The sequence below is a fragment of the Candida metapsilosis genome, assembly GCF_017655625.1.
Source record: "Candida metapsilosis strain BP57 chromosome Unknown scaffold2, whole genome shotgun sequence".
Classification (NCBI taxonomy): Eukaryota; Fungi; Ascomycota; class Pichiomycetes; order Serinales; family Debaryomycetaceae; genus Lodderomyces; species Lodderomyces metapsilosis.
Window position 1 is genome coordinate 763,658 of NW_027138160.1, and position 14,032 is coordinate 777,689.

At 38.5% G+C, this 14,032-nt stretch overlaps 8 protein-coding genes across 8 annotated transcripts; 5 read left to right on the forward strand and 3 right to left on the reverse strand. All coding sequences in view use genetic code 12, as the record gives it.

Annotated features, from left to right (window-relative positions):
- Nucleotides 1-85: 85 nt before the first annotated feature.
- On the reverse strand, nt 86-682 carry I9W82_001829 (uncharacterized protein; the record flags this gene model as incomplete). Its single annotated transcript, XM_067690617.1, has 1 exon — nt 86-682. The coding sequence occupies one exon, from the start codon at nt 680-682 to the stop codon at nt 86-88; it is 597 nt and encodes a 198-aa protein (XP_067549065.1).
- Nucleotides 683-1,131: 449 nt separating this feature from the next.
- I9W82_001830 (uncharacterized protein) lies at nt 1,132-1,596 on the forward strand (the record flags this gene model as incomplete). The annotated part of the gene is made up of 1 exon (XM_067690619.1): nt 1,132-1,596. One exon carries the CDS (start codon nt 1,132-1,134, stop codon nt 1,594-1,596), a length of 465 nt encoding a protein of 154 aa, XP_067549066.1.
- A 990-nt stretch (nt 1,597-2,586) lies between these two features.
- On the forward strand, nt 2,587-4,023 carry I9W82_001831 (uncharacterized protein; the record flags this gene model as incomplete). The annotated part of the gene is made up of 1 exon (XM_067690620.1): nt 2,587-4,023. One exon carries the CDS (start codon nt 2,587-2,589, stop codon nt 4,021-4,023), a length of 1,437 nt encoding a protein of 478 aa, XP_067549067.1.
- A 57-nt stretch (nt 4,024-4,080) lies between these two features.
- Nucleotides 4,081-5,994, reverse strand: I9W82_001832 (uncharacterized protein; the record flags this gene model as incomplete). The annotated part of the gene is made up of 1 exon (XM_067690621.1): nt 4,081-5,994. The coding sequence occupies one exon, from the start codon at nt 5,992-5,994 to the stop codon at nt 4,081-4,083; it is 1,914 nt and encodes a 637-aa protein (XP_067549068.1).
- A 652-nt stretch (nt 5,995-6,646) lies between these two features.
- On the forward strand, nt 6,647-8,128 carry I9W82_001833 (uncharacterized protein; the record flags this gene model as incomplete). The annotated part of the gene is made up of 1 exon (XM_067690622.1): nt 6,647-8,128. One exon carries the CDS (start codon nt 6,647-6,649, stop codon nt 8,126-8,128), a length of 1,482 nt encoding a protein of 493 aa, XP_067549069.1.
- Nucleotides 8,129-8,688: 560 nt separating this feature from the next.
- Nucleotides 8,689-9,861, forward strand: I9W82_001834 (uncharacterized protein; the record flags this gene model as incomplete). The annotated part of the gene is made up of 1 exon (XM_067690623.1): nt 8,689-9,861. The coding sequence occupies one exon, from the start codon at nt 8,689-8,691 to the stop codon at nt 9,859-9,861; it is 1,173 nt and encodes a 390-aa protein (XP_067549070.1).
- A 1,301-nt stretch (nt 9,862-11,162) lies between these two features.
- MRT4 (Mrt4p) lies at nt 11,163-11,876 on the forward strand (the record flags this gene model as incomplete). Its single annotated transcript, XM_067690624.1, has 1 exon — nt 11,163-11,876. The coding sequence occupies one exon, from the start codon at nt 11,163-11,165 to the stop codon at nt 11,874-11,876; it is 714 nt and encodes a 237-aa protein (XP_067549071.1).
- A 118-nt stretch (nt 11,877-11,994) lies between these two features.
- On the reverse strand, nt 11,995-13,878 carry MIF2 (Mif2p; the record flags this gene model as incomplete). The annotated part of the gene is made up of 1 exon (XM_067690625.1): nt 11,995-13,878. One exon carries the CDS (start codon nt 13,876-13,878, stop codon nt 11,995-11,997), a length of 1,884 nt encoding a protein of 627 aa, XP_067549072.1.
- Between the last annotated feature and the right edge of the window lie 154 nt (nt 13,879-14,032).

Sequence of the window (14,032 nt, forward strand, 5' to 3'; positions counted from 1 at the left end):
TTAACATTTTGATTAAAATTAGAAAAAAACACAACAACTGTAGATTCCTTCCTTCATTTACACCTCTTCATCTTATCTGTACAATTTATCTCCAATTAAGTTTCTGAATCTTGAGCTCCAAATGAACCCTTTTATCAAACAAGTCCCGATACTTTGCGTCATACTCAACAACATCAACCTGGGCCACATCTCTAAGCTTTCTGCGATCGTAGCTTGAGGTGCTGGGGATTCCATTGGAAATTATTGTGCGTAGTAGACTAAGATGGTTGTTTAATATGTCTTTACGCACTAGCATCTCCATCATGTTCAGGTAATTTTGCTTAGCTTCTTCATTAGCAGCAGAGTCGTCATTCTCCTCTTTGTCTTCTTCTTTCTCTTCTTCCTCGTTGTGTGTGCTGATGTTGAGCTGTTGGATTTGCAACTTCATTTCAGTTTCTTTCTTAATCAAAACCAAGTACTCCTCATACAAGTAGTCAACATTGAATGGTGCTGCTGCTGCTGCTGCGTCGGTGTCGTCGCATTGTTGAACTTTACAGTTGTCACAAATTAGACTCTTGATGCGGCTTGATTTGCTGTCGGAGACTTTCACCAATTTCAAAAGTTGGCCGAGACATGGCTTAGCTGTAGTTGCAGTCAGAGCTGCAGCTTCAATTGGATCTGTGGCTGGTGTGCTGTTAGACATGGCTTGTGTGGTGTTGCTTTGTGGATGGACTTCAGTTGGAAGCTTTGGCGCTTTATATGTAGCCTAGCTGTTTGGTCAATTGTTGTATATTTTGAGCGGGGAAAGGTAATAACTAATGAGTCACTAGTTCAATTGTAAACATATGAGTCACTAACTAGCTAGCGCATAGGTAGTGTGTATTGGTTTGTTGTTGTTGTTGTTGTTGATGATGCATGATGCTAGTGGTCTTTGGTATAATTTTGCAGTTTTTCATGAGTCATCACGTGTTTACCAAAACAAATGTTACACACCTTATAGTATTAATACTGAACTGCATGTCATGTTTATATGTTTATTTATTACATCTATGACTCACTGAGCCCAGAAGATTATAAAAACCCCTCCCTTTGAACCCACCAACTCAGCTCGGTTCAATTATTTTCTTTATCACTTTAGATTTCTATCCCAAAATGAAGCTTGCCAGTGCACTCAAACTACGATCCACACTAAGCCAACAACTCATAGAGCTACGCTGCAGTATAAGCTCATCCCTAGTCATCCAGGAAGGTATGACGAAAACTAACCCCAACGAAGCCTATACCAAGTACTTGACAAAACTAGCTGAATACGAATCACTAATAATCAAAATCAACTATACTAATCTACAGCCAATTATCCAATTCCAAGATCGTATGGTATCGATATCTGAATTGATCTTGCTACGAACTGAAGCGGCTAAAGTTGTCAATGCTATTCAGCTGATTGTGAGTAATTGTGAAGAACAAAAGATTAATGATTTGGACGAAATTAGGCTTGTTTGTGTTGTTGATCGGGATAAGTATGAGAATAAGTTGGAAGTTGCAAAGGAAAACAAGGTTGCTATTGAGTTGGCTTTGCAAGAAGCCAACTGGAGTGTTGATTTGAGAGAAGAGTAGACTTTACCGTTTGGTCTTTTCTTTTTCTTTGTTGAAGTGCAGGTAACAGCAGATATCACTCCAAAATCACATCACCCTAAATCCAACGATGCTCATCGCATCACACGAAACAAGGATCACCTACAAACAGGATATCAAAAGGAACTCACCACGTATTGATTCACAACCATCACATTGTCCTCCCATTTAGTACCCACCCCTGTATTTTTTTTTTTTTTTTAATTTGCAACTTTTGTTTTGCATCTTTTTTAAGTACATTTCATCTGGTAAAATCATTAGCAAGTAAATTTCATCATGTACACCAACGCTCGTTTTAATCGAAGCCTTTGTTAATAAAAACAAAAATAACGGCAGATATATTGCTGTTTTTTTTTTTCGTTTTGGAGGGGAGGAGTGTAACTAAATGTATTGAGGATTTGTGAGTTGAGGAAGAGGAGTGTGTTTTCAATAATGGTGAGATATTTTCTTTTGGTATATGAATGTGAGTAGAGTGGGCCCCGGGGTCGTGGTTTTTGTGTTTGAGGTTGAGTTGAGGTTTGGGATGGGGTAGAGGAGATTATTTGTTGTGAGGGTGGGTATTGGGGCAACAAAACAACAAGAGAAGAAAAGAGGAGGAAAAGTAGGGATAGTAGGTAGTTAGTAGCTGATAGACTATAATATAGACTTAATACAGGATTATTTAGTCATAAATTATGTGTAATTAGTAGTAGTTGCAATCTTTGTAGGAAAGAGTTGCAAAATATATATCAACAGTGTCGTAAATGGTATTAATGCGACTTTAATATCTTTACGACATTGACATGTGCTTCCCAAAAAAAAAAACGTCACACAACACTGACAACACAGACAACACGAACCAAACCAAAGGCAGAGGCAAAGGCAAAGGCAAAGACAAAGGCAATAGAACCACTAACTAAAACGACAATCTTTTCAAAGCAGCCAGCAGTACCTACTAAATACAAATTGCACTTACATCCTCCACAGTAAATCATGTCATCACGAAGAACTCGTAGAAGATCACTTAGCACTGACATAAGACCAGTCAAAGCAGAACAAGAAGAGGACGACGAAAGAAGAAGACCAACTCATATCAGAGGTGGCAACGAAGAGGAAGAAGACGAGGACCTAGAAGGAGAAGGAGGCGGAGACGAAGCTGACGAAGAAGACGAAGATGGAGAAATAACTCGATGTATATGTAAACAAGATGAACTTCATGCCGACTCCATCAATCCTGAATTTGCCCAATTCTTGAAACGAAACTACAAAATCACCATTGATCAAGGTCTTTTTATATGTTGTGAGAAATGTGGTGTTTGGCAACATGGATATTGTGTTGGATTGTTTACGAATGATGATGTGCCTGATTTGTATTGGTGTGAATTGTGTAAACCGGAAAATCACCTATATGTTAAATCGGATGGATACCTGAAACGAACCTTGTATAAGCCAGTTAATGATAAACGGAAAAAGATTGAACTGTTTGGTATTGGTGATGGAGTCAAAGTGGAGTCACTGGATGGCGGTGGTGGTGGTAACAAGAGGAGAAGAGTATCCCCACCAACGAATTCAAACAACAGCAGTGGCAATGCCAGCACCTCAGCAATTTCAGCTACCCAGAGTAAGGACCGACGGAAAGATAGACGCACCCACCATCATCATCTGGACGAAGATGAATATGATAAACAATTACAAAAGGCATTGAGAGAGAGTGCAAAAGAATCAGGTTTACCAGTAGATGAATCTGATGCCACTGGCACAGCAGCAGCATCAGTTGGTAATACAGGTACTGCCTCTGGAAGCGGTAGTGGTCATTATTCTCCAAGGAAGAGAACAAGTCGGGTGGTATCTGGTGCCACTTCGGAAGTGGATAATGACCTGTCGTTGAAACGCGAATATGAAGATGAAGATTCCGAAACTGGTGGCTCTACAGGTGGTGGAGGTACTGGAAACAGATCAGGAACAAACTCAAGAGGGGGCGATCCAAGAAAATCACGAAACAAGAGCAGCAAAAAGAAACGCGAGCATCCAAGTAGTAACAGCCACACCGGAAGTGGCAACAACTCCACCTCCAACTCATCATCTTCGACCGCCGCTGCAGCCGCCGCGGCTGCTGCAGCAGCACAAGCAAGTAAAGACGAATTGATCCAAGCACCATATAAACCCCGCAACGTTAATTCCCAATCTTCCATCTACGACTTGCGCAAACGTACCAGTGCCATAATTGAATGGATCGCAAGAACGCAATATGATTTACAACAAGAACGAAATTACAAGTTTGAATTGTTTTCCTTTGCGCCTGATTCTGAAGCAACACTTGAGGAGAAGCGGGCGTTGGAGGTTAGTTATAATGATAAGTTGGTTATGATTGATGATTTACAGCGCAAGATTAATGACTGGGAGATTCAGTTTGGTAAATATGCTCCATAGAGTAGCAGAACGGATATATATATGTATGTATAGCTAGTTTATTAGGTGTGTTAGGGTTTATAAAATTTCACGTAGTTGGGCTTGTCTATCTTGACTTGACATGAAATCATCACCAGCGGGATCTATAGATTGATCATTTCTTGAAGTTTTGGAAACCATTTGATACATTTTTGTTAACCATTGGCCACTATTCAACATTTCATCACTTCCGATAATTATATTGTACTTTTTGTGCCCACTTTGATTAAACTCATGAACCAAACGCAACTCTTCATATGTAACTCCACCTTGGAAATAAATAATCAAATCCTGAATAGCATCGGACGATGAATCTTCACCATACTGTTGTTTCACCACTTCAGGATATAATGTAGACAAGTTTGAATTATGATTCAACCCTTGATCTGGTTTGATCAAACTGGTCAAGATTTGATTCAACCTTGGTGTATACAGTAGATAGACATTTTCATTACCTGAATGATTAGCACTATTTCGATTAAACAAATTGTTGATATTGACCTTCCTATTGGTGAACAAGTTCGATAATCCTTGACGCTGGCTCTGATATTGATCATGAACCCCATCTCGTGCGGAAGCCAGTGTCAAATCGTGTGATTTAAACAATGTGGTGAATTTCTTGATAAGTTCCAATTGCAGCTGACTGGGTAATGGTGCAGTTACTGCATCATTTTCCAATTTGTTGATAAAGAATGACAAGTCAGTTGGATTGTGGAATTTATAACTGTAGAGCAACACCAATTTGATCTTGTTGACAGTTGAGATTGACTTATTTTCCAAAACTTGAATCATCTTGTTCTTGATCTCCAGTTGATTATCCAAGTCACAGATTATCGTTTGTTGTAATTCACCAATATCCCACAACTGTTGTTTCGAAATTTGTTCATCAATACCACTAATCAAATTCAAATGCGTCAAGATATTGACGGAAATCTTCTTGTATTCGGGAAACTTGGTCAATGTCTTTTTCAACTCTGCCAAGTTTTGCAGTTTTAAATTATCAATTGATGATTGCTTAGTTTCACTCTTGTATTGTTCAACATATTTTTGAAACTTGTTAGTCAAATCTCCATAATTTAAATACATTGACTCATTGAAAAAAGAATCATCTTGTTGTGAGAGAATCACTTGGTTATCAGGCAATGTCACAACGTTTTTATCAATGGTTAAAAATTCATGAATCATTGATTGATAAGTCCATGGTGTTAAAAGTGGCGTAATTGGGTCATTTTTCCGATCAAGTAGCAACAAAACTGGTGGAGTATCTGACCTCAGATTCAAATCATCAAACAAGTTGTTATTTGAATTTGAATTGATAATATACAACAATTCAGAACTAAGTTTCTTCAAATCAATTGAATTCGATTCAAATTTGATAATGGGACTCTTTTTCAACGCCAATAGCAAACTAGTCAAACTTTTTGCCTGTTCCAATACTGGATTGACACTAGATTTAGCCAAGATTGAATCGTTCAAGTATAATTCATCATTTAAAATATAATAATCCTGGAAAATCTCAACAACTTTATCAATAGCTTCATATTCATCAGCAATTGCCAATTGTTCAATATCATTCTTTCCTGCAACATTATTGAAAAAAACGTGGTATTTCCTAAAATGGGGTGACTTCATCTCTTCGAGTAAATGTCTAATGGACGTTGAATTAGGGTTAATGTAGATAATACATTCCAAATGCTTCATTGTTGATAACCGTTGACAATTCTCAACCAATTCAATCAAGATGATATCATTGGATAGAAGTTGTGATTGAGTGTATGATAGTGATATTATTGATGTGGTTATATTATCAAGAAGTAATACTTTGGGAATCTTCTTGTTGCTGGAGGAGGAGGAGGAGACGGAAGACGAAGGGTGATTTATATCATTATTGGCATTTGATTTGAAGAGTTTTTCAAAATAGGTTTGTTTAACTTTGTATAGACTGAGTGACATGTTATCTTGTGCGTGGTTAGCCCTGTGATGATGATGATGATGATGATGATAACTGGCGATTGTGCTGGCGTATAAAGAGTTGGCTATTTTCTGGCGTCAAAAACATTTGAAATTGCGACAAAACTTTTCTTGAACCATAACCGCCCACACACACACATAAGACCATAAAAAAAAACATTATATCCTTAATACACAAGTCACAAGATTGAATAAGGGCATAGAATGTACCTAAGCTGTTGGGGCATGGCTTTTTTTATTTTTATTCTTTTTCATAAGCAATCTTGTCGATGTCAATATTACAGCAATACAACCCTCTCATTATAACAAAGTAGATGATTATGTGGACTTACTAAGTAATCTGGACTCAGCTACATACATACACATAACTGTAGTAATCTTCTTAGACTTGGAAATGAATCGCTTTAAACTGCTGGAATGCGTCGGTATTACCCGCTCAATATGGTAGTGCACTTCACACGTTTGGGAACCCCATTTTCCATTCATCAAAGGCAAGTATAACAAATGCAATGCAGGGGCCGAAGAAAAATCTGTATCAGACAAGAAAATAGGGGTAGTGGGAGCTGCACCATGTATATAATGTAAACAAATGCTCTTTACCAATTTCTTTGTTCTTTGGCCCACTCTCAAGTCAATGGTTTGCTTAGCCGATTTACCCCACGAAGTATTGCAGAAAGTATTTCTTCACATCAATCAGCACCAAACATTGGCTCTTGCGGGTTTGCATTCCAAATTATATTTTGTTGCAATACCCAAATTGTATCAGAATATCTATGTATACGAAGAGTGGTCACTGAAGAAAGAGGAACAAGAGGAAGAAGAGGATCACGAAAAGGGTGAAGTTGTCGATGAGGAGAAGACGGGAGAGGAGAAGACGGAAGAGGACAATTTCAGCTTCAAGTTCCATAAGAATCTCAATACTCCAAAAACAAACCTATATACCATAATTTCTAGAAACGTTTTGGAGAGATACTTAGACCAGATGAGTAAAGATGAAGTGGTGTGCCACATTATCATATATCAATACAATGACAGTCTTCTGAAACGCATTGTTAATCACTTCAAAACAATTCGGGTATTTGAAGTAATTCTGTCATTCAAAGTTTACAAATCAGGGCACGGCTATGAAGAAGGAATGCGAGAGTTTATGCTTGATGATTTGAAAACAATTAATCCAACGTGCAATACCGAGTTTGTTCCATCACCTTTTGCTTATAGAGATCCATGCCCAATACCACTGGGTATAAAATCAACTCTCAGTTTTGACTTCTTCTCTCAGGAAGACCGTTTTTCAGACGTTCTTAAAGAGTACCCATTTCTTACGTGTTTGACGTTTTTTACCATTTGGCTTCTAGGATTCCCGATTGCAGGAGATCCGTGCTTCTATAAATTGCTTAAGTTACGGAAATTGCATTTTCACCTGATGACTTATACGACTGTTGGCACCAGAATAAGCAAAGCTTTCGACACCTCTTTGCTTCAGGAGTTGTCCCTTGTGGGAAATATACTTTTCGATGAAGTCTTTTCAAATCATCATTTGGAGAAAGAATTCCCCATGCTCGTGCAACTCTGTTTGAGGAATGAAGGACACCCGGAAAAACATATTGACAATATCCAAAACCTCGAGGAATATAGTCACAAAAGCCTATCCATGCTAATTGTAACCACCAAGTGTGGCGACATGATGGCTGCAAAAACAATGAGGAAACTACAACATAATTTCCCCAACGCCTCTATTAATTGGTGGTACGAGCCCAGGCTTTTTGTGTATGGATATTTAGGGGAAAATGATTCCCGAGTTGACTCTGCATTCACTCATGACATAAACATGCTTAGTCCTCAGTTACCGTTCGGAATTGTGGGTTACCATTTTCCCAAGCTGTACGACATTGCTAATATGTGGCATTACAGGACGCTTCGATATTCTCTGGATCAAAAACCAAAATTTCAGTTTATAAGGAAGCGTTTTAGTGACTCGGAGTTGCAAGACCAATCCCTTTCATTCTTGCGAAAATTCTACACCGACTTAGAGTTGAGAGCTATATATGGTCAGTTTATGGCCGACCATTGCCCACACCTCCACGCCGAATTGAAAAGGCTTAAACTCAGAATGTAGCTGTTGGGTCAGAACTAGCTAAATCGAAATGTAAAGCAAACCTAGTGTATACCAAGCCCTCTAAAGATTTCGTTGGTCAAAAGAAGTGGATTTTTTCTTTTGTTCACTAGGTGTCTATGACATCAGAGTTCTTCATGTCGTGAAGATCCAATTTTTGATTTGTAATCGAATTTATGTATTTGATTATGAGAAATACTTCTTTATATATCTATGACATCAGACCTTGTTTCTTTCTCTTCATGAAGATTCAAATTGAAACCGTGTGTTTGGAGGAGAGGACCGATTTTTTTTTTTCTTTTTTTCTGCAACACAAAATTGTCACGTTTTTGCAACCACATTCTATCTCTTTCCTACAGAAAGTATGTAGATACACAAAACTACTTGAGCCTATAGTGGTGGAGTATCCTCAATATGATAGCATACCAAAATATTTTGCCACCAACAAGGTTTTGTGATTTCCTCCCAACCTGGAAATGATATACCATGCCCTGTAATACAGATGCAACTGTTCCAAAAGTGTTCTGTATACCCGTTTCATCATTTGAAATAAATACTCATTTATGAAGCCATCATACAAATTATATAGCCAAATCTTGAAAAAACAGCTCAGGTATATTACCAATATTGAGGATCAGATAAATAAATCAAGTCCAATTTCTCAACAGTCTTGCTGGACTGATATTCCAGACCCCGACATCCTCCCACCACACGAATTTGACGCTTTGGTCTATCAAGCATTTGGAAACTGGCTAATACCAATGGAAGAAGATAACAGAGAGCTATTTAGACAAATACTCACCAAAGTGTGCTCTCTTAGCTACAACATCGAGCCGCTCCAACAAGAAATTCCGACAGATATGAGCCGAAGCCTCAATGAACTCATTTCCGACCTCGAAAGTTACTTGAGAGGACGAAAAGTAGAACGAATTCCTTACAGTGACTTTTTAGGTCACATTTTTACTGTTAGGAGTTCCATGCTTTTTAAGGTTCAATTTAAGGGAAAACTGGTCAACTCTAAAGAGAGAAGGAGCTCTGAATCCAAAAAAAAAGCTGAAGCCTACACACTCAAAAAATCCATGCTTCAGGATATTAAATTAGTTTCATTCCATATAAAGGGAGGTTGCCCCAAGTTTACTATTCCAATCGATGACATCAATAGCAAAGAATCGGGGTTTACTTGCTACATTAACCACTGGATCTTCACAATATGTGAATACATGCAAATCGAAAAACAACAGCAGCCAACCATATCACAAGAGAATTCCGAGTCTGAATCCAGCATCGAACCCGACTACATAATGACTTATGGGAATCAACAAGGATTTATAACGGAGCTCAAAGTAAAAAACTTAACTGAATTCTTCAATGGGTCAGTTGAGCACCAAAAGGTTCTAATCCAGGTTGTCTTGTATATGTCAAATTGCCGTTTCAATACAAACTTCCTAGTTACTCCAGCAATACTCGGAAGAGTTATATTCCAAGGTGCTGATGAAGGTACAACTGACTATGACGACGACTTTCCTTTCAAGATTGATGTGTTTGATCATCGCCTGAATGAGGAGGGTGGCTTGGTTGCTGGTTGGTATAGTATGTTAAAGGAGAATCCTCCCAGAAAATTAAACGACTTGGAATCAAGGAAGATTAAATTGGCTCTTGAAAACCTCAAAGAGAAGTTGAGAAAGGAGCAAGAAGTGAACAAGACGACGAGGCAGATGGTAGGTAAGTCTAACTGAGAGTGAGGACGTGGATGTTCCTCTTGTTCTGGTTTGTTTTTTAGGAAAAAGCATGGATTTCATCTAGTTGTCTCTTGTACTGGATTAGTTCATAGTTTTAGCTTTAGCTTTAGTTTAATTTTTTTATATTGTTCAATGTCCATCTCAAACAATGTATAAATCATTAATGTCCGTTGTCTTTGAAGCCTTGATAGGAAATTTGGCATTCAATTTCGGACAGTGGGATGAGTTCTTACTTGCAAGAATGAAATTTCATCATGTCATTTATATCCGCAACTTGGTTGACGAGTAGTTGCAAACAGAAAAGAGTTCGACTCCAGAACTCTATTGGCCAATACAATTATCAAATTAGACAACAAATGAATCATCATCATGGACAATACCCTCCACCACATATTCAACTTGCTAGTACTCCTAGGAACATCATCTTCATCAAAACCATTCTCTTGTTTCACCTTAGGTTTCCTGACTTGCACGAAATGTAGAAGCGTAGCTTCTTTTCCCAATCAGTTAAACCGTACTCGTTGCCTAGTGGTATAAAAACAGTGCATGATTAGCAGCGAGCTTGTATTCACCGAATATATCCAACCTCTACTCGCCAAGAACCAAACAGTGAACACTAATTGTAATCCCTCATAATGGTATGGCTCCACTGAATTAAGTCATACAAAAAGCTCAATTGCATTATTGAACAACGTGGGAATTTTTCAAATCGAGGAACCAACAGCAATGGATCATGCTTGGAAATGGTCATTGTGGGGGCTAAATGTTATTGATAGTTGAATGAATTTTCCAAGAACATCCACTTTTAAAACTTTAGCTATTAATTTGAAAAGCGCCCCCGAGATTACTGGCTTTCTTCCTGCAGATTTGCAAATTATGACGTGTCGAAAATAGCTGAACAGTTTCAAATACATGAACAAGTTTGAGAATTGATCGTATTGGTGACTTGTGCACTTTGTTAGAAATAATCATATCTTCTTCAAGTTGATGTTGATGTTGTGGTTGATGTTGTGGTTGATGTTGTGATGTTGTGGTTGATGTTGTGGCTGTCGCTGTTGATCAATCCATGTGCATATCAGCTATGCCTCATCTTGTTTAATACTCCTCAATAAATGAACAAATGATGCTCTCTATGCTGCTGTAGACTGTCCCATAAAGTGTACTTTGCTTTCTCTATTTCAGCGGGTAAATTGAAATGAACTGAAAAAAATGAAGAGAAAAATTTCTGCCGAGCGATGCTCATCACAGAAGCCTTTTCTTCTCAGCTCAAACACACACAGATCTAGAATACCACCAGCATGCCTAAATCAAGACGTTCCAAGTTAGTCACCTTATCGCAGACCGATAAAAAGGGTAAAGAATCAAAGTTGAAACTATTCGATGAGATCAGATCAGCCCTTGACAATTATTCTCATGTTTGGATATTACAAATGAAAGATATCAGAACTCCCGTTCTACAAGATATAAGATCCGATTGGACCGATTCTAAATTGATCTTGGGTAAACGGAAAGTTATTCAAAAGGCATTTGGTGAAACTCCCGAAGAAGAATACTTGTCTGATTTGGCAAAATTGACCAAAATCTTGTCAACTACCGAAGACTTGATTCCTGGTATTTTATTCACTAATGAGGATGACGCAACAGTAACTAGCTATTTTGATGCATACAAGAGACAAGATTATACTAGAGTTAAGAATAAGTCGCCCATAACTTTTGAAATCCCTGCTGGGGTGGTTTATTCAAGAGGTGGACAAATTGCTGAAGAGGAAGATGTTCCCATGTCACATTCGTTGGAAGAAACGTTGAGAAATAAGTACAAGATGCCCACAAAGATCAAAAGTGGTAAGATTGTTTTGGAGAAGCCATATTTGGTATGTAATGAAGGTGATGTGTTGGATGTGAGACAAGCTTTGATTTTGAAACAGTTTGGTGTTGCTGCTAGTGAGTTTAAGGTTCCTTTGGTTGGCCATTATGATAAAGAATCAAGCAAGGTTGAAAAGATTCAAGGTTAAGTAGGCTTTAGAGATGTATATTTTGAAATATATATATATATCCTAGAAACCCTCTATGGCGCTATCTACTCCTCTCACATTCCATCGAATGTGATCACCAATTTCTCTCTTACCTACCCTAACTATCCAGCTCTCCTTCTCCCTCATCATCATCATCTTCCTCTGTCACTGGTTTTCTCACCTGAACGAAATGTACAAGTGCAGGTTCCTTACCCAAATTCTTCAACCCATACTCATTGCCCAGAGGTATACACACATTACACCCTTTATCAGCAATAAATGTCTCCTCATTGAATGTGATTTCCACAACTCCCTTGACAATAAGTAAGTAGTAATTACTGGATCCAATCTTCAAGGGTGGTTTAACTCCACTCAATTCCATCATTCCAACACCACAATCATCCAAGATATCATTGAATAACGACGCCACTTTCAAATTGGGGTCTTCTGAAGTAGTTCCATCTTCATGGTGAATTTTTCTTGCCTTGAACTCTGAGTATTGTGAACTGTAGGCAATCGATCGCTCCACAAATTCACCATTATCAGGTACATTTATTTTCAAAACTTTATCCTTGTACCATGATGTACCAGGTATTCCAGACTGCATCACATTTTGTCCTTCCTCTTGATCATGCTCATCTGAACTGATGGGAGAAATAGGCGTATCAACTGGTTTGCGTTTATTCCTTCTATTATGGCGTGTCGACAATAATTGAACAGTATCAGGTACATGGATAACCTCAGCTATTGATCTCAATGGTAGCTTGTGTACATCTCTAACGATAGTCATATCGGGGTCATCTTCCTCCTCCTCGTCATCCTCCTCGCCTGGTCTTCTTTGGTGGGGCTTTGTGAAGACAATTCTCTCATTACGCCAGAAAGCCAATGGTTTTATCCTAATACGTTTTGATCTTCGTAATCCATCAGGAGGTGGAGATGGTAAAGTAGGTACTTCTGTCATGTAAGTAGGCGACACATTTCTGGTATTTCTTGATGCGCGTGATCTGTTACTGCGTTTCCTTCTTTGTGATTGAGACTGCGTCTGAGTACGAGACTGACTGGGCTCTGTTGATGATGATGATCGAACGAAAAGTTCAGTTGTAGTTGAGCCTGCCTCATCCTCATCATCTTGATCTGTATCTTTAGTATTCTCAATAAACGCAGACACTGAGGCTTGTGTACTGTCTTCCAGTTCAGAGAAACTATTTCGCCTTTTGTTTCTTTGCCCAAGACGTCTTGAAGATCTTGTCTCTCTAGTTGAAGGTAAAGGATCTGGCTGCTCGAGATGTTCTGGTGGTGGCGAAATCGAACGTGAATTGTACCTATCATGCTGTCTTAATACTGGGTCAATAACCTGGTCTTCATCTGGATACTGTCCTTCATCTTGATAAAAGTCGTTGTTATCCTGTTGAGCAAAATCATAATCATCCACGTCTTCAAGAAAATTACCTCCTTGAGATAAGCCAATAGCACTATTGTGTCTTTGTTCAGGCAAAGGTGAGCGTAAAGGTGACTGTTTGTTGGTTCCAGCTAATTGGCTCTGTTCAGAAACCGATCTATCTCCCACATCATCACCATTATCAAAATTGATCTTTCTAGCAACGTAGTTGAATGGGGATTGGTCCTCCTTCTCCAGTATATAGTCATTACCAACGTCACCTACACCAAAACCAGATTCATAAGGTGGTACATCAACGACTCCTTGATCAATGTCATACTGCGAAGACAGATTAGTTGTAGTGATTGTGCTACGGCGGGGCCCACCGCCAATAAAACTGTCAAAACGACCTTTTCGACTTGCAACATTATACGAAGTGGGTGATTTGTACACTTCTCCTTGTCGTAGCACTCTATCCTCTTGTTCTTTAAGCATTATTTCTGCTTGGGTGTCATCAGCAAAAAATTCATCCATATCATCCATTCCATATTCATCTCGATGGAGATTCTTTTTGATTGTAAGACCCAACTTTCTGGATCTTTTGCCTAATTGTAATAGCTCCATCTATGTTCCTGTGTTAGTATGTGTATGTGTATGAGTGTAGCTGAGTAGGCCTATAGACGTTGATGAGTTCAATTGTTGTTTGTCTTGAGTGTTGTTTGTTTGTTTGTTTGTTGATGTTTTTGTTTGTTTGTTTACACTTTTGAATGATCGTTTT